At 33.3% G+C, this 20783-nt stretch overlaps 1 protein-coding gene across 1 annotated transcript; it reads right to left on the reverse strand.

Annotated features, from left to right (window-relative positions):
- Positions 1-2601: 2601 nt before the first annotated feature.
- On the reverse strand, positions 2602-12155 carry LOC116428806 (trypsin-7-like). The gene is made up of 5 exons (XM_031980918.2): positions 12054-12155; positions 11451-11539; positions 10517-10655; positions 6945-7208; positions 2602-2808 (listed from the first exon to the last, which is right to left on the reverse strand). Exons 1-5 carry the CDS (start codon positions 12153-12155, stop codon positions 2662-2664), a joined length of 741 nt encoding a protein of 246 aa, XP_031836778.1. The 3' UTR covers positions 2602-2661.
- Positions 12156-20783: the final 8628 nt, after the last annotated feature.

Below are 20783 nucleotides of genomic sequence, written 5' to 3' on the forward strand. Positions count from 1 at the left end.
AATGTAAACAAGTTATTTTTATTAATCACTTTGTAATTTAGTTCCTTACAAAATTCATTTGTTTTCATCAATTGGAATCTCGTTGCTAAATGGAATTCGATATTCGTTTGTTTTAAAACTGATATGACGCATTTAATTTATGGACTTAATAAACATGGTAGTCTACTAGTTAACTCTCCAAAAAGTTTATTTCTATAATGAATTTACATCTACTTAAATAAAATTATGCAATATAGAATCGCCAACAAACTAATAAAAAAAAACCGTTGATTTATATACATTGATTATGATGAAATTTTGGATAAATATTCATTAGATCTATTTCACATTTTGGTAGTAGTTTGCTCGTGTCCATTTTTCACTTTAGGATAAAAATTAATCCTTTTTCGAAGCAGGTCCTTGTGTGTGATATATACATATATTATAAACAATTAATAGAAAATATTATAAAATGATTGAACTAAAAGTTATAGTTTCTTGAAACCTTTAAATATCCGCGAGACGTTTATTCATCGAATCAATTTCTTAATTTAATTTTTACAAAAAACGACTGTTTTAAACATTTTCTTCCATAGGTTTATAGGTCTCGGAAAACGCTACAATTTTTATTTCAACCACGTAAGTTTAATGAACATTTGCGCAAAGTTTCAGCGTAGTCGGTGTATACCGATCACTCGGATTTCTTTTGTAAGTAAACCTACTATAATTTTTCAATCGATGGAAACAGAAATTCCTTCAATACCTCGACACAAAAGAAAATGGACTTACACCACTTTCAAAATAAACGACCCAGTCGATGTTAACGTAGCGACTTCAATAAAAGCGAGACAAGTCGCACTCGAGGCACATAAAATTCGCGATAACATTTACACAGGCTCGAACTAATTTACAGTACGTGCACCTAGACCCCTGAAGGAGTATCGATTATCCGGCTAATTAGCGGTTTCGTCGTGCTCGTACCTTACTACGAGCCGGTGACTCATTTCAGTGAAAGGCAAAAACTGGCTGTCAGTGATTTCGCCTCGTTCATTAGCGAACTAATAATATCTTTGCGCGCTAAATGCACGGATAAATATCTGGTAGTTTCGATGAGAAATAACAGGCTCAATTATGGGACCACTTGTTACGCTCATACATTAGGAACCGTTACCACGAACGGCTCGCTATCGACCTGGCTACGTATTCCGGCGTTTAAACAAACGGGCAACACTGAAAACCGGACGCTGACATTTATTTCAATGTAAAATGTAGTGATATTATCGGACTTCGTTTACTCCCGCATCAATTGCGAGTGATTCAAGGAAAAAATACTCCGAAAGGCAGCTGTACCTTCGCATACACGCGATAATTCATTCATTTGTAATAAACAGTCATTTACAGAAAGATACGAAACATGCTTGTAAACATTTCAAAAAGTATCACATTGAAAATTATAAGACAGATAATTCAGTGACGCATGTTAATGGTACATAATTTCTCTATATGATTATAGTCCGTCTCAACAAGTTTCTTGCAACGTTGTATCACTAATGAGAAATAGAATAAATTTAATAATTCGTGAGACTTCGCATCTTGAATAATTGAACAATGCAATGATTGTAAAAAACATAATAGTCATCAACGGAGACGCAGTACGGTGAGAGCTAACACTTTGAAGATCGTAATCGTGTATACATGATCGTGTATACAACGTTCATTCTATAGGTTAAAGAATGATGTAGACAAATAATATTTCATTTATGTTAAAAATATATAAATAATAAATAAATATTTTCATCGCGAGTGTAACACGGCATTGTAGGAAAAAGGGTTAATATGGATTTACTTTATCTATCAAATTCACGTATAATTATGTATACCCCAGATTTCTAGGTGTCTCGTTTTTATTTTGTGAACATGTTCTGTTGTTTGTGAATCACTTATTCGATTTAGCTATATGTATTGGATTTCACAGCACAGTTTAACATTTTTTTTTCTTCGTAAAAATGAAGATCATTTGAAAATCATTATAAAACTTTATTTCCTTGTAAAACATTGTAAAATTAATATGTTGTAATAATATAGAACTGCAAACTTATCTGATAGTTTTATTTTTATTATTTTTCAGGCGAAAGTGTAAATATACTTGTGGGATTTTGATGTCAATGCAGGGGCTACATCTTTTAAAATACCCCACTTAGCTTAGATTTAATACGATTTCTTATTGGGTATTATTCGACAGGCCTTTGCAAAATAATTCGATCCACAAAGGGTTAAATTTACAATAAAAATATTTTGCAAGTAATAGAATCAAGAAGTTTATCCAACAATATAAGGAATGCACTTATAAGAAAGAGGACTGTACAGAACGCATCAATGAATTAATCTCACTTCATAATTTTCAATCTGATGATTATCTTTTAAAAGATACTGGTATGCCTATATAAATAACGGTGTCAATGGATTACGGGACTTTTAATTAACTACAGAAACTGAATATTGCATTTCACCGCGTGACCTGGCCGCATAAATGAATTCGACGAACCCGCAGAACAGATAAATTCTTTTTGCTAACAAAAACGTCAGCGGAGCAACAACGCGGGTTCGGGGTATTTGCTCGTTCGAAAAATTTAAGAGATTGCGCTTCGGCCAATTTTTATGCCGAAGACAAAAGCAGTGCTCTCATAAACCAGTTTTCTCTGTGATCCAGCTACGAAGCACTGTGATGCGCGTGTAGACCCCGGGGAAAGATGGCCGTGCGCATCCGATACCCCAGGACACGATCCCGATTAATTTGTCGTGTTGCACCATTGGTCCGCCACTATCACCCTGTCAGTAAAATAGAATGTTGTCAGTAAAGATTTTACCGTTACGCATAAAATATACTATTCCACGAGAAAACCAAGAATACATGAAGATGAAACTGTTACCCACGCCCATGAGATACAATTTTCATTTTTTTTTGGCCCCTGGTAGTTATTTACAATACTGATTCTTTATCGAATTAATGAACTTGAAATATGTTGTGAGGGACTGGAGGGGGGTTGAAAAGTACACCCCCACCCCGGATAAACTAGCCCCACTAATACCAATCTCTATCATCTAAGTGAAACTCGTGTACTTATATGATAGCAAACAATTTCAAAAAATAAAAATGACGAAAATTTCTAGCGCAATAAGAAACTTTAATGCTTTATAACTTTAGGACCAACACCCACTGTCAAAAAGTTTAAAATCGTGGATGTACGGAACAATGACCTTAACAATGTCTGCCAAGATGGTCATACAAAGGTTACTCTTTTTCTAAATAAGTGCGACAACTCTCCATTCCTGGACTATTTTTTGCGAATATCTGAAAAACTATCGATCACAAATCGATGAGGAATCAGTGTTGTAAATAATTACCTGGCCCGTTAACACTAGGTCTACGAAACGCATCAATTTGACGCCGCATATTGAATTTTATAAACATTATTTGATGCATGTTTACATGGATTTGGTTGATGCAGCTGCACGAGTATACATCCTAATCGTCTATTTTTCAACCCCTAACTTCCAAGATCTAAATGAATATCCATTTTGCTAGGAACAGCAGCTAGCAACAGATATATGTATAACAAACGCCCGTAAACCTAGTGTTAATAGTTCTGAACGATTTTAAAATATAACTTGTTGGATTTATTGCACTCTGTCCTGTGTACTCTGCTGACATATATGATTCTATGTATACATAAGTAAATACATGGCGTTCTGTATTATGATTGTTCAACCGGGAGGCATATAAATCTCCATGAAAAAATAAGTCGGCAACATGCAATAATATTTTTCCATTCATGACTTTATTTTTCAGAAAACAAAACATTAGTATTTATCGAGCGTGCGACGCAATCGACTGCGAGTTATTTTACACGCGAAAATAAATAAAAGATATAGATTAAAATTCTTTTATTTGAAGACATGCTATCAAAAAACTTTAATTTGAAATATATCCCGTCAGCAGGTAGCCAAATGTTATTGTGGTAAATAAGGTATTAAACTGGTCTTAAAAGAAGAAAACAAATTTTCAGCGAAAAAAGTTAATTTTATATTTTCAACATTTTCCATATAGAATACTTTTTAAGTGCATAAATTTTGTTCTATATTTTAACTTATTTTGCACATAGAACAATTTTCTCTTTGTTCATATCAATAATTACAGCACGCCTTATAAATAGTATTACCACACATATGTTTAAAAGAAACGATCTAGATTTGAACAGCAAATCATCTGAGAAACTATATCTTAATTTATACATACATAAATAGTATAAAAGTATATCCCTACAGAGGATAAATCAAATTCTTATGATTTTAAAGCTCGAAGAATTATTGCAATCATGAAACAATGCTAACCTTGAGATGATCCTGATTCTACTCATCTTTTTCTGTATACTTTTAACGATTTCTTTAACCTCATTCAACCCTTTATATTCAACCCCTTTAATACTAACTGTTCGCATACTATCCAAATGCCCGATTTTTAAATATTCTGCGTTTTATTTCGGTCATTTAACTTACATCGATTCCTATATTATCTGATTAATCAGTTTTTCCTCTGTCTTTCCTTTTGCTTCCGTTTCTACTACGAAAAATTTATCATCTAACTTGTTTACCATGTTTTGTAACCAGTTATTCGACTGGTTACTTTAAGAATAAATATATACGACCGTTTCACATACCGTTTTTGTATTATTTTGGAATAACGAAAGCCGTCTAAATTTAATACCAATAGAAAATAATGGAACTGAGAAACTTCTTACCGAAGACTTATAATAACAAATGTATCGTCTAAAATCGCCCAGTGCAGTGGACTTGAAATATTCAATGAAAAAATAATTTTGACTGTTTCATCCAGTTTCAAACTGGCCCGTCGTACCGTTCGAACGTAAATGGAGATATCGAAGAGAAGTATAACATTCGAGACACGAGTTCAGTCGATATCGAACGAGGACGAGTAGAAGTATCATTGAATTAAATCCGGCCAGCGAACACAAGAAAGTAACAAATAATTGGACTGTAAAGGGTTAACGGCGCTGTTTCGGGGGCCATCCGGACAAGATATTCGAAATACATCCAGGGAAAATCGATACAGCTGGTCGCGATATATTATCCGCTCCTTCCGTTCTACGATACCGTGGAACGTTTCACTCCTGAAATTCTCGGCAATTCTCGCGTCGTTACGAAAATTGAAAGCTGATAAGACGAAAACAAAGATGACGTGGCGGAGCCCTCTTCCGCGTAACGAACGTCAATATCGCGGCATCGGTTATTCGTCGCTTAATATTTATAAAACAACTTGTGTCAACTTTCGTTCGGGTACTTGATTCACGTATATATCAAAAAGTTTCTCGAGTATGTTCAAACTAGTCGAAACGGTTCCGCGATCTGACAGGAAAACTTGAGATTGCAGAGAAGATATTTCATACTAGAATAAGTCGGAGAAATATCGAAATACAAGGAATGTAAGATATTTAAGTTTGAAAGCTAACGTATCTCTGTGAAGTAACTTAAAAGACAGTCTTACCGGGGAGAAGCCGGTTTGACTGCAAATTTGTGTATAAAAGGTTCTGTCGGGTCGATACCAGGTACATGAAATAAAGAAAACGGTGCTTGTTGTATCAATAATTTTGTAGTCTTCCAAGGATTGTGGAGACACTAATATCTGTCGATAAATAAGGCTTAAATGAAAACAAGCTGTACCTCCAACTTGTATTTTATCTTTGAGATAAAAAAATTGATTAAAATTTTATTATGAAATCACAAATATTTGAATAAATATATTTTTGTAAAAAATGGGTTTTAGGACTTAGAGGAAAATTTAATTAGTCATTAAAGGATTGTGAAGATAGACTTTCCATTTCCCATATTTTCTGAAATAAATTGACCAGCGACGAAAAATATAGATTAATGATAACAATGTAATGTTAATTTCATTAAATTATCTAAAATTAATTAGAAAATGATTACCCACCTCAGTATATCATGATTTCGAAAATTCCATGTACAACGTGCATTTTAAAAATCTGTACCATTGCCAATAGTTCAAATCCATGTACAGTACCTCGGAATAACATTTCCAAAACACAAGATAACACATAACTATTGACAAGGAAAGGTATCGAACCCGGAAATTCCAAAAATTATGAAACTTTGTGTGTAAGTATAATAAGTCAAGCCTAATACATTACAGTTTCTTTCGTGCCAAATCTTCACTTTAAAAGGGTGAAACCACCTCTTGAAAGAAATGCAAATTTTCTTTCCCCTGGATTACCTTGAGAACTGTACGAAACAGCAAACGGGAATTTAAATAAAAAAATATATTTTCCTTTCACGTCTATAAAATTTAAAAATAAAATTTTACAAAAAATTCAAATTTTTCAAAATTAAAAAAAATAATATAAATTTTCCAAAAATTTTATTCTATTGTACAATTTTACATATGTGAAAGAAAAAAGTATTTTTCATTAAAACTCTTTTCCCCTATCTCTTACCATTCTTAAGATAATCCACGAGAAGAAAAATTTGCATTTTTTCAAGTCGCGGTTTTACCCCGTCAAAGTAAAATTCGGCAGTAAAAAGAATTGCAATGTGTTAGGCTTGATTTACTCTACTCACACGCAAAGTTTCATAATTTTTTTAATTTTCTGGTTCGATACCTTTCCTTGTAAGAAAAACCGATTGCTTTCATCATAAGAAATTCTTTCACAAGACAATCGATAGCTAGTGGCTATTAACTCGATCCCCTTTCATAATCGCCGATACACGCGAGACAGCTAAAAACAAGTCCGTCGCGTGTAACAGCAATCAGCAGGTTTCGCGGTTGAAACCCGTAAGGCCTGGTGGTACGATTACCAGGGGGGTTCCCGCGATAACGCATGTTGCTGCCCATGCCACGCGTCTAAGCTGCGATTAATGAAAGCAATTACCTGGCACGCGTCCTTCCCGCCGAAGTTTACGTAACCGGCGCAAATCATTCTCTGCGTGATGGGCCGGAACCCGTACAGCTCTGCGCAATCGGTGTTAGAGACGAGCGGCACCTCGACTTTACGTAACTGGTTGGACAGCTGGCCATTGCTTTTCGTCACTCCCCAGCCGGTAACCATCGCCTTGGTACCAGCTTGGTAATAATCGGCGACCGGTGCCAGGAGGATCGGTCTCACCTTGCTGTCATATTCCAGCGGCTTTTTCAACTGAAAATCGTAATTAGCTTCAGGTTACTAGGCGATCAGTAGTAGCTGTACGTAGACCAATGATGTTTAAACTACGTATAACACGTTAACTGGCAAATCGACACTCGTCAAAATTATATACAGACATTATTTTTTTAATAGAAGATACACTGAAAAGTTAAGACCTTTCACAACGAATGCTCTCTTGACACTTCTAGTACCGAACAACGGTATATCGTTGTTAGCAACACTTGCGGAAAGTGCCAACGATGATATGTCGTTGCGTATACGATGGTGTCTTACTATTCGTTACTTACTATTACTATTAATTTATAAAACGTCGTAAATGGTTAAATTCATCTTCGAATGCTCTATGTGAGATGTCCCACAAATTGAAAAAATTGATTATAGGTTTAACTTTTTGTCATATTTCGCGATGATTGATACCGGGACTGTATATACGCTAGAGCAATTAGGTAGAAATTCGACACGGGGGATTTGCTGCAAATAATTTTGTAGTTACTTTTACAAGTTACTATGCTACAACTAATTGAAAATACAGTATTTATGCTTTATACTACATTTTCTATATCAAACTATGATCAAACGATGATTCTTCTTACTTGAAAATACTGTTTGTAAAAAAAATTGATTTTTTCATTTTTACTAATGATTTTCAATAATTATTATTAGTATTATTTTCAACAAATATTCATTTGCTTTTTATTTCGTAATAGGTTCCTTTTTGAATTTTATAAATATTATCCTTATCTTTTTATGATTTTTTCTTAAGCCTCGCTAAATTGCTTCAAATTGCTTCGGTATCCTTCGATTGCTTACAACTTTTTCGATCAGCACTAAAAGAATTAACCCCTCAAGGGCGACGTCGGTACAGTGTGCCAAGCTACTAGTTACTGTGTGCAGTCAAACTTCCATCTTTGCATTAAGTATAGTGTATGTTTTGAACAAAAACTTTTTCATAATAATATTTTAGTATGCTGCACAATAATTTTCTTATTTCCTTTTTTTAAATATAATGTTGCGAAAGAAATATTATTATTATTATTCAAAATTTATTTTAACACATCGACCGCGCGTGAAGACATGCGGACTACCACCCCTTCTGATCGGAGAGGTTAATTTTCATACATTCCATAAATTCAAGAAAATTTGATTTTTTTTATATTCAGCAGAGATGACCAAATTATAAATTTTTTTAAAAGATTGTGTCACCCAAATTTGGATGACATAGTAATCAAAGTGTTAAAAAATTATAAGCAACATCGTGTATCCGGCGTAGACCGCTACAATGAATTTCCTCTCTACCTCGGGAGTAAAATGAACAAGTGTTAAGCATAAAAGAATAAAAGAAATATATATATTAGTACAAATGCACCATAATACTTTATAATTACAATATGCAAATCTATCGAAATCTAATATAAAAAATACATTGCATTATAACATTTATAGCATAACATTTATAGCAGTAGTTTCTTAAATCCTACAAGTTCTGTAAGTAACATTCTCTTATATTAGTTGAAATAACCAAAATATTTAAATGGACAGAGTTCGTGAGACACACTGTATACATACTTTTAACGCTTTGATTAGAGATATGTAGACTGAAAAATTAACGATCTTGGTGACGTATGGGACAAACCGAATTTTGTTAGACGTATGAAAACAGAAAGAACACTGGAGCAATCGACATGAAAAATCTTGTCTTTTTCATTTCTGTTTCATTAACCCCTTGCGTTACAATCTCCTGTCAGATTTATGAGTTTACACAGAAATTGTTCAACCTAAACGTCATTCCATTCCTTTGAATTAATATTAAATGTTATTTTTCTCTTACAAATCCTTCATCTTTAGAGTAAATGTAGAACATGGAATTCTCTTTCATTTCCAGTAAAAGATTAAAAATAAAATAGTTCTGACCTGCGCAGTCGTGAAAGAAATCATAGGGCGGTGTGTAAAAAAAAACCGTTTCGACTATATGGGATTTTGTGAATGTTGATTTGTCGGTCAACGTGTTAATTCATTGAATTCTCTCGCAAATCATATAATTGGAACATAATCCTAAACAGTTTCGCAAAAGAACAAAATTTGAATAAGCCGCGAAAGATCAATAGATAGAAAAAATTTTAAACCGAGCCGTGAACTCATCAGAGGCCGCAGGTTGTGCATCACTGATGTAGACCGTTGCGGAATTGATTGTGAAACGGTAATTGAATTCTTCGGCTTTATTCGACGGGAGACACGTATTCCCCGTTAATAAATAAACTTCACCGATCGGGAACTCAGTTTACTCGAGATCGGTTGCGGTCCTCGCCGTTACGACACGATTTTTCGATCCAACGGAATGCCGCCCTCCACCCCCGACTATTGCGCAACAACCCGCTTTTATTCCTTTGTTATTTACTTGACTAGCCAGGGATCCCGGTAACGCGATATTGTCGGCACAATATCGGTGGATCCTATATTTTCTTTGCGATTTTACAAACAGTACTGTGAACCGATACGATCTCGGAAAGAATACCGGATCCAACGTGAAGACGATGGGACGGAAGGGACGGCGATCCTTTGGAAACAATATAACGAATGAACAGAAAGAGGGCGAATCATGTGGACGCTTGTAGTACTTATTAAAGTAAACAATGGCCGAGTTAAACCCACAGAGAATACGAGCAATTTATGGAAAGTTTAAACGGTTCTCCTTGAAACAATAGCTTAAGAGGTTTATCGTGTTAAATCGAGGATATCGAAACGAAGATCTTCCGAGTTTGAAATGGGAGATTGAAAGAAATCCTGGCAGAGGTTTTAATTAAAATAGAAGTTCTATTGTTGTGGGTTAAGGAGTTAACCGCGTTTCACGTGTATGCGCATCATATTAAAGCTTGAAATGATACTAATTCTTCCAACAATGAATTCTTTATTTTTTCAGATAAACATATAATTCTTCTTTTTTTTACTTTACTTAAAAATCAATATTTTATCAATATTGATATATAAGTGTGTGTGTGTGTGTGTATCAACTTTATTGCGCTAAATAAAATTACGAATTTTTTGTTCACGTCACTCCGTTTTTAATTTTTTATACCTTTAACTATTTTTATTTTGATGCAATTGAAACGTTTGTGGTGGTGAGGACCAATTTTCCACTTTCTCGTATGATGCAAATGGGTTAATATTTATTTCCTAAATACATAAATATATATATCCTGTGGCCTAATTTCTTAGATCGTTCTACCGACATATCGGCTAACGTGAATCTGTATCGTACGATCCGACTTTACGACTCAGTTCTAAATGTGGACGCCACTCACCCGAATTAGAGCTATATCGTAATCAGAGTTTCTGGGATCGTACATCTCGTGGCTAATGATTTCTTCAGCTTCGACGATTATCCCATTCTCCCGCAGATTGGAAGACCCAGCCTTTATCGAAATTAATGGAACGAAAGCTCTAGAACGGAAGAGTATTATTGAACGGAAGCAATGTTCGCATGCATATGCAGAGTATTCCGTAACTAGCGAGACAAGCAGCAATGGAAGTTATTCTAGATAAAAAGACACGTTAAAAAAATAAACCTTCTTCGTTTGAAATTTTCTTTTCCAGATAATGCAGTTTGAAAATTTATCGAAATTACCTATACTTATAGAACTGTTAACGAAACATGTTCAAACTTGTATTTTTTTTAAGGAGAAAACCTTAAGCAACAATATTATAATAAATAAATGTTACAAATGTTTGACTTGATTCTCTTGGCAATCAGGTTTTAAAGGAAGAAAATTTATTTTATATTTTGAATTTATTTTGATTTATTTCGAAGGTTTAAATAGGAAGTGTTACATGCAGTTCCATTTCTTATTGTACTTTGCACAAATAATAGTAATGCTTTCTAGTACATATTTCATTTTACGCTTTAATTATACGTGATTACATGTTTTCGTCGACAAAAACTTTTGCCACTCATATAGTATTCAAGGTGGTTATCGCCAACAGAACGATTAATTTATTGTACTCGTAAACAGTATATATACGGTTCTAGTTATATATACCATATCTAGTTGTGTTTAAGGTCTACATTTGAATTGCATACTAAAATAAATATTAGCTATTTAACCCAGTAACAAAATCACTGAAAATCCTATTATAAACTTTTTAACTTCAATTTATATGAAACTTTCAGTGTCGATTGTGGAAAGTAACGTGATTTATAAATGATTCTATGCATGGTTGACAAAAAAATATACGTACCTCTGGACACAGTGCGCGGCTGTAATGACCCATTGTTCGCTAATGATAGCGCCACCGCATACGTGACGATTATTATATCGAAGAGACACCTATAAATTTCGCTGGTGTATTAATTTTGCGAATCATCGGCCCCGACACCCATGAAATTCACAATACTCTCCCGTATAATCAGCGGATCCGTGTTAAGCACGAATTTGCATTACTTTTGTACTCAGACCCGGGGAGTTTTATGAAAGGTAAACTGATTATCGTCTATTGAAATGAAAAATGCTTGTTATTATCGGAATCTCTGTATTTCATTTCTATCGGACAACGATGAAGTCTCTTGTTCATTTCCAATAAAATTGACCGCAGATATATAAATACAAATATTTCATTTTACTTCAGATCTAAACTCGAAATGTTCAATATCGAAAATCTTATCCAATCTTATTCATAATTATAATCGTTCGATAATTATCTATAGTATTCGATCATTATTATACTTCGTGCAGTAACAATCATACTAAAAGAAATAGGCTCTTGCGATTTATTGCACGAAGGTTTGAATCGTTACAGTTCGTTAGTCGTGGTTAACCAACTACATGCGCTCCGAGTACTCACCTGGTACGGATGATCATCGATACTTGCTGGCTGGCCACCAACAATACGACTCTCGTCATCAACTAAAAGAATCAATAGCTGAATTACGGTTTCCACTTGCATGGTTATTGGGAAAATAGTAATTAGAGCGTAACGTTGCTCGACGTGTTTCGATGAAATTTAACAGGCTTCCTCGAATCGGGAACGATTGAACACGAAGAAAAAAGAAATGCTATGCTAGACACTGGTAAAAAAGTAAAGGCAAATTATCATGGTGAATTAAAGTGCGAGTAGACATTTTGATTTGTAAATGAAACCCACCAATAATAAACAATAATTATAATTTTTCATTGTAGTGTGCATTGCAACCCATGAAGAACACTTGAGACGATACATTTTTTTTTCTTGCAAGTGATTTAACCTTTTTACTCAGTTAATGTTCTTTATGAAGATAGAGTATACTTACGCTGCAGTAAAAAGAATTGCTGCGACAACGCGACAGGCGCGAGCTGCAACCACAGAAACAGGAGTAAGGTATACATGGCGGGAACTTGGCGAAGAAACTACCTGTCCGCCATCTGGCTCGCCCTTCTTTTATTTCGATATTCGGGTTAATTGTCGTTCGTATCAATTTACCTGAACACGAGAAAAATTTCCGATCCTCGAAAGTCTCGGACTGTCGACCTAGATTCTGTATCGATTACGTAAAAAGGAGAAGGACTGAAATAAAGTTTCAGCGCCGCCAGCGGACGATTACAACGTTCATTTCGTACAAAGTCATTAACTGTGTTTCAAATGGGCTTCGGCGTTCAATATATTAGTAGAATTTGTAAGTAAGCTCTCGGAAAATAAACATTTAAACGGACATCGATTCTGTGGAGTTTGTCGGCGTTTCATTCTGTCATATCGAAACTACCGTTTTATTTATAAAAGGAATGAATATTAATCTGAACATAATATGAACGTAATATGTCGTATATTTCTTTGTTTTTAAACTAGTTTATTTGAATCATTTCAGCATCATTTCAGTTATTTATTCTTTTATGGCAGAAATTTACATCTCTTGCTGAAACAAATTGACAAAATAAATTTTTGATATTCTGCGCATTTTTAAATTTCACGACATGCATTGCATCGTGAATCAACCATCAAACGTCATATAGAAGCTATTTTCCCAGACAAATTAAAATGCGCACCGATCAAAAATATTTCGTAATAATAAAACTGAATAAATATTACATTTCAGATTTAAAAGGTCGAGTGTGTTACTCATTTCCGAACAAAAGGTTTACAGGGTGGTTCATGCAACTGTTACAAGTTACGCCGTTTTTCTGGTTAAAATTAGGAAAAATATATTAATTCATTTAGTCGCAGATTTTTATATGTGCCACTAGCAGTTGCAATATTTTTGTTAAATTCCAACTTACCTTTTCCTTTGTATGGGATGAATTATCTTTTTATTCTGCACAAAAAGCTATTAGCACGATATTTTGACAAAATTGGAGGAAATGTTAAAAAATCTATTACAAGAATAGATATTACGCAAATACGTATTATGCCCTCATACCGCTCTTCGGTTGTTTTTGCAAACAATTTATATAATAGTTCACCCAATTTAAACCATTTACATATTTTTCTATGTGATTTCATGAAAACTAAACTATATTCATGCCTACCAGCAACATATAAAGCAATAATAGAATATCAACTTAATGAAAAAAAATTATGAAAATAAGTGAGAAAGTTTTATAAAGTGTTTGGATCACGATATTTGAGCATTGATTCTAATACAGATATTCTTTTCAAAATAACTCGCTAAATAATAATTTTTCGATATTACCATAATACTTTTTCACGTAGAATGGGAAGGGGATTCTTCTCATCTGAAGGAAGAGGTAGGTTCCATGTTTTTAAAAGATACTGCTATATATGGAGAATATTATACCATTCATTTTTTTTGTAAGTTCAATTTGAAGAAAAATATGCCTTGTAACAGTTGCGTGAATCAACCTGTATTTGTTTCTACATAAACAATATACTAACTTTCAAGAGGCATCATAGTAAACTTTGTAATAAAGTTTACAATAAATCGTATAGTTGGCAAAGTGATCACGTAAATGAAACCAAAACCAATTTATTGACGTTCGATTTCTTCCATCATCTAAATTACATATTTCCTACCTAGCACTTTGCTTCGCATAATCAATTTTAATATTTCTAGCCGTTTGCCAACATTTCAAACGGAAAACAAAAAACAAAAAACAAAAAGAAAAAGAGATATTTCTCGCTCCACGTGGCTAGTTTTAACTGAATCAGTCTGAAACTTACTTATCGGTAAATAATTTTAGATTATATAGTCCATACACAGTTTACGAACTTACAGAAATATATTTATAGTAAATTTAAGCAGATAAGTACAAATTAATCGAGAATTAGGACCACTATTTACGTATGTGTAAAGACACCAGATGTCCATCTTTAAATTATATTGTTAAAAATATAAAGTATAAATTTATAAACTAAATTAGAAATAATCAAACTTTTAGATAGTGGAATACAAGGTTTTGATATTATATTAACTAAAAAATAAATTTGTAAAGAAACAACTGTGAGGACGTTTTTTAAAGATAAAGAATGTATTTTAATGGCTATAAAAGAAAGCCATCCAGTACGTTACAGTATTATTCGTGAACATCGTGATCTCTTTGGTTATCCGTAAACGTTTGTTAAATGTAACCTCTTCTATTATTTTTATACATTTAGAAGAAAATGTATCTCCAAATGTGATAAATTCATGTACAGATATTTATGTTCGCATACATGCATACATATCTAACCTGTGTACCCCGACTTACATCCTTCTCTGACTACATCGTCAACTCGAGAATCAATTAGGACGTAAATCCGGGATCCCACCGTATTAATATTTCCATGTGAGCAACAAAAGTTTAAATTGAAAATACTGAATGCATTTATCAGTATACAGGTTGTCTCATGTTGGATGGTACGACAAGACAGGAGGTGATCTAATTGTAAGTTTAAAATGGATTTCAATTCATTAGCTAGTAAATATAATAATCAGTAAAAGAAGAAAATTAACTTTTAAATATGGACGCGAATTTCACTTTTAAGTATGAAAGTTTGAAAACTATTGATTAATGTTAAATATTTTCGTTCTCAGCAACTAATAAACAAATTTATTGTGTTTATTTGTTTTTACTTATTCAAATATCTCCGCATAGCAACAGTATCAATTATATAACGAAAACGTTGGTTTCAAAATTTACGGTGTTTTATATAAAGGCCTGTGAAGCCAAACAACCATTATTAACCATTTGAGTGATACGGGCGTATAAAAAATAACTGAGAAATTACAATATCAATTTAATTACAGCGTAATTAATTGTATGAATTAACATAATTCTTCGATCTTTATATGTGCAAGAAAATATTCCGTCCACACGTATCGTTTCGTCTAGGAGTATTCAGCACTCAAAGGGTGAAAGGTTAACGCGATGGATGCGGTGTCAGTCCCTAGGAACTGACATGGCACTTTAAGTTTATTTATCGGTCCCTGTAGACCAACAGTATTGAACTTCTAAACTTGGTAATTCGTACAATATAAAAACAATATGTTTACACTTTTTAAATGGAAATTATTAAACATTGTAAACATAAATGCGGTTTAGTTTTACAGGTATCATAAAAGGTGACTTCGTGAGTTTCAATTCATATTGAGTTCATTCTGCTAGTCGAACGAAAAACACACTGAAATTGGCTCAGCACCCGACATGTTAAAACGACTGAAGTGCATTATGAGTTAGTATTCTGAAACTATTAGACCAGGACTTTACGAATATTTTGTACACAGCGTAAGTCTCTATTATCTAAACGAAGTTCGCGAATTTACACTTATTGCAAGAAACAATTTCAATAAATGAAAGTGCAGATGAAAATTTTAATCGCGATACGAAACTTCGCTGCTTCATAACCATTGAATTGATGCTCTCTGCCAAAAAGGTTCAAATGAGAGATATACAGAATAATAATCTTAAAAATATATGTCAAAGTCATTGTCACACGAGGATTATTCTTTTTGTGAATATAATTAGCAACAAAAGTAGTCGAACATCATACATGCTTAGATACAATAAATGTTCCATAATTTATTTGCATATTGCTAAATATTTTTAAAATTTTGTTGCATGTATATATTATGAATGCAACTTGTTTCAATAAATATCAATATACAATGTACAATATTTTGAATGATCATTTATTTCTCACCACACTGCACAGTGCGCCGAATGGTTGTTATGGATGGACAAAATCATCAAAATTATTTTTTAAATGAACATAATTAAGTGCTACATTGTATTCTATAATAATCAAATATTAACAGTCCCACAAGTTAAGACCTCAAATTCCATTTTTGAATAAGTACTGATTAGGTAAAGTTCGACTGAAAGGCAGATAGTTTATCGACAGTCGGTCGACCACATTTCCTTGGTCAACAAGAATGTCTTGTAAGTTTGTTAAGATGCATCTAAACTTGAAATTCACGATGAATATAACATCTGTAATCATATACCTTAGTACTGAGAACTTCAAATTATCAATAACTTTTCCATATTTTTTAAAATCCAATGTACAATCAAATAATAAATTTTGAACAGCAACTTGGATGTTTGTAATGTTCTGTCAATGATTCAGTATAAGACCATGTCACTCCACACGATGATTCATAGATGAATGAAAAGCTGAGATCTTCTACTTTGTATTAAGCATCAAAATTATTTGCGCAACTTTGCGTAACCATGTGTATTATTCTTTTCTTGATGGCCAATCTAGGTGAAAAAAAGACAAATTGTCAAAGTTTTCTTTTCTCTTTATCTATTTATTTAATTATATTTTTAAGCAATAATTACATAGTATTAATCGAGCTTCCATAGCAAGGTAAAGAAGTGGGGTCTATATAAGACTTCGTAAAACATGATAAAATTCAGTTCGTATCTCATAAATATTCACCAAATGTAATTAAACAATAATATTTAAACTCTATGTGACCATATGTCATTGCTTAAATTTTATTTATATAATATGATGATGCAAGTAATAATAGCAATATTAGTTCTAATGAAGATAATGAGCAATCATCAGGCTCTGTAATTACTGTTCTAGCAGCGAATAATATTTATAGTATTTATTTCTATAATTAGATAAACATAGCACATTAATTGTATTACATGGTTTTATTTACAAAATTATTAACCTTTTCTTTGTCATAAACATATTTAATAAAATCGTAAACTGTGATACGAAGCAAATTTGTTTCCCTTTTCAACAATTAAAATCCGATAGAAATGCATTATCGAGGAAAAATAATTTTGTCCAACGAGAACGGCCATCCGGCAGACTGTTCAAATATTTGGTAATTATTTTTACAACACTGATTCCTCACTGATTTGGCTAGTCTTGGAATATGTTGTCAAGATTATCATTCTAAGCAACTTCTTCCTATACGTGTTACTGTCGCTCGGCCTTAGTTTTCCAGATATTCACAAAAGTATATCAAAAATGGGAAGCTTTCGTACTTATTTACGAAAAGGATAAGCCTCGCATGACCTCGTTCTTGACATATATTACTAAGTTTATTGTTCTATACACCAAAGCCTTTAAACTTTTTAGTAGTTAGCATTAGAGCAAAAGTTATGTAGCATTAAAGTTTCAGTAGCATTGTATGCTTTATGAATTTTGTCAAATAAACAATACTACCGTTGCAACAGTCAATATTAACAGTGTTTGTCCCGAAGTTCTAAGTTTCGGGAAATGTTAACGATGGCTCACAAAACTTTTGGAACGGGGACTTTCTTCTGTAAGACGATGAGAGGTCAGGAAGTCCGTCTATTTTTAAAGACGCCAAATTCAGGGCTGTAGTCTGAAAGGATCCGAGTTTGACAATTGGAGAGATTGCAGAAATGCTTGCTGTATTATGGTATACACTTCAAAAACACATTTACAAAACTGGAAAGGTGCGGTGATGCGGAAAATGGAACTCACATGTCCTTAGTGCAGACAATCGAGCAACGAGAGTTGCTGTATGTAATTTGTTATTCGTTAGAAACAAATTGAACCCCTTTTTGGATCATTTAGTTATGACGGAAAAATAGATTATGTACGATAGTCCACAGCGAAAATTACAATGATTCTTTCCAAGTGATGCGCCGATGGCAACAGCAAAACCGGCTATTCGTGCAAATAAAGTGTTGCTGCGTATTATATGGTCGAATTTGTAGGAAATTATTCATTTCGAATTTTTAAAGCCCAGAAATACTGTTACAGCCAGCCTTTATTCAGAACATCTAATACACTTAAGCAGTACAGTTGCAAAAATACGTTCTACTTTGGTTAACAGAAAGGCTGTCATGTTGCAGCACGGCAATGCAAGGCCGCACACTGTAAAAGTCACGCAGCAAAAAATCAGAGAACTTGACTTGGAAACTTTACTACATCCGCCGTACTCTCCTGCCCTATTTTCACGCGATTTCCATTTATTTAGATCTCTACAGCATTTTTTACGTAGTAAACAATTTTCCAATCACGAAGATGTCGAAAACAGAATATAAAAGTATTTTAATGAAAGATTAAGAAATTTTTATAAAAGGGGTATACAAAAGCTCGTTTCTAGATGGCAAAATATCACAAACAATTGTGACGATTATCTCATTGACTGTTTCATGTACGAATTCAAAAATTTAAATAAACTTTAGTTTCAAGAAACGACATTACTAATGGGTACCTCTAATAATTATCATGTATTTACACACAACTACGACAGTTTACAATATGGCGAAGGCGGAAGACAAGAGTGTTAGTATGCTGTCTCCGCCAGACTTTTCACGGACGTCTAGGAGCAACGTAAACTCCCTCGGAATCGATGTCGAGTCTCTTCAGAAGACGAAGACGCCGATCAACGGCGTCACGTACAATAGCGACGCTCGTTTCTGGCCTCCCTTTACGACTTGGCCACCTGTGCAAAGTTGCAAAACCGGCCGTGCGACCTATTGGGGCCGAAGCACGTACGCGATGGTTGTAAAATTAATAATTTTGAAGGAATATTTCTATGACGAGTCGCGTGACTCGACCGGATAGGTGAGAACGACGGAGCGTGCCTCGGTTCAAGAGTCGCCTCTGATCTCCGTTTTGCACATTTTGCACTCCGCTGTGCATACGTACTGATCGAGGAGACGCGTTTTCATTAGTGAGCTTCACGTTGAACAGTTAGTTCTTTTATCAAGCACCAATTCTATACCATTACGAGATCACTTTATGTCTAGGCTGAAAAATTCGGCTGATTAATCAGTGTTGTTCATTTTTCTCAGCCAATTTTCTGTTGGTTTTATTTTCTAATTCCTGATGTTTTCGATCGCTAATTTGCTGTTCGTCGATATAGCTAAGCGTAATCAATCAAAAGTGTAAAACTGTTAACTAGGAAAACCTTTTGCCCCTTTGTCGTTTCACTGTGTCAGCAAATCGAGTCATCACCCAACTGTATCGTCCGTGGGCAATTTTGCTGTTTTAGCTGGTAAAAAGTCAATTTCAAAAATTTCACCTAAATTGAGAAATTTTTTTCCCCAAGATAGCTAAATGTGTGAGGAATAAGGCACTAATAGTTTTTTGTCAATCATTCTTTCATAAGCTCTTGTGTTTTCTTAAAAATTCGGAGTTTTCGTTATGCATGATTTACTCTTCTAATTTTTGTGTATTTTAAAAAACTTGTGAACATTTTGGATCAGGGTGAAAGTTTTACAGATAAATATATACTATGCTTTAAATAATACATGATCGTTGTATTATCCATCTTTTTTTAATTGTTTATATTTAAGCATTATTTATAATCAATGATACTACTTATAAGTATAATACTTCATGAATGATTTTGATCTGCTGTAGGGTGAGATCCGGCCTTGTTTCAAGCACTACCACATTTAACAAAGGTTTATGCTTATTATAGAAAAAAAATCTTGCCCTAACCTGCCCCCTTTTTTTTAGAGAATTTTCTTTATAACGCGACACAAAGCGTTCGGGCACCCGGTCTCAACCGAGTTTTCCTATAATGAATGTTTATTGAATTATATATTATGTAATTGATTAGTTGTTTTTTGTTAGTTATAACGTATTATTATCTATTAGACTATTGTTATTGTTATTTATTACGTTTATGATGTGTAATATAACTCACTTTATATAAATATACAATTATGTATATAAATACATATGATTACAAATATTGATCATTTATTCATTTATTATATAACATACAGTTTATTATTATTATATATCATTGCATCATACTATCATATTTTGTTGAAAACATTCAATACGTGCTCCTCACAATTGTAATACTTCATTAATGTTTTCCTATACTTTTCGATAAATCCCAGAATATTTTTAAGCGTCATGATATTTGACAAATTTTTGTGTTTATTATACATAAAGAATTTTTCCTCATATTTGTCCTCTCTTTTTGTAAAGTGTTTTTTCTATTCCACGACACGAATTGTTTGAGCACTTAGCTGCGGCGGGATAATTGTGTAATTAATATTTATTGGGCTATCGTATAATATGTAATTGATTGTTACTATATATTAGTACTTATTGTATTATTATTTATTTATTACATGGTATATAATATAAGACATTCTATATAAATATGCAATTCCTTATAAGTGTATAATAAAGAATATTTAG

The sequence above is a fragment of the Nomia melanderi genome, chromosome 10 (assembly GCF_051020985.1).
Source record: "Nomia melanderi isolate GNS246 chromosome 10, iyNomMela1, whole genome shotgun sequence".
NCBI lineage: Eukaryota > Metazoa > Arthropoda > Insecta > Hymenoptera > Halictidae > Nomia > Nomia melanderi.

Bases quoted from the DNA above. Each gene is read 5' to 3' on its own strand.
- LOC116428806 (XM_031980918.2), bottom strand. From the start codon at position 12,155: ATGCAAGTGGAAACCGTAATTCAGCTATTGATTCTTTTAGTTGATGAC. The intron at 10,656-11,450 runs GTACGTATATTT...CTTCCGTTCTAG, and splicing joins GCCGCGCACTGTGTCCAGAG to AGCTTTCGTTCCATTAATTT. The intron at 2,809-6,944 runs GTAATTGCTTTC...TTTTACTGACAG, and splicing joins GCGGGAAGGACGCGTGCCAG to GGTGATAGTGGCGGACCAAT.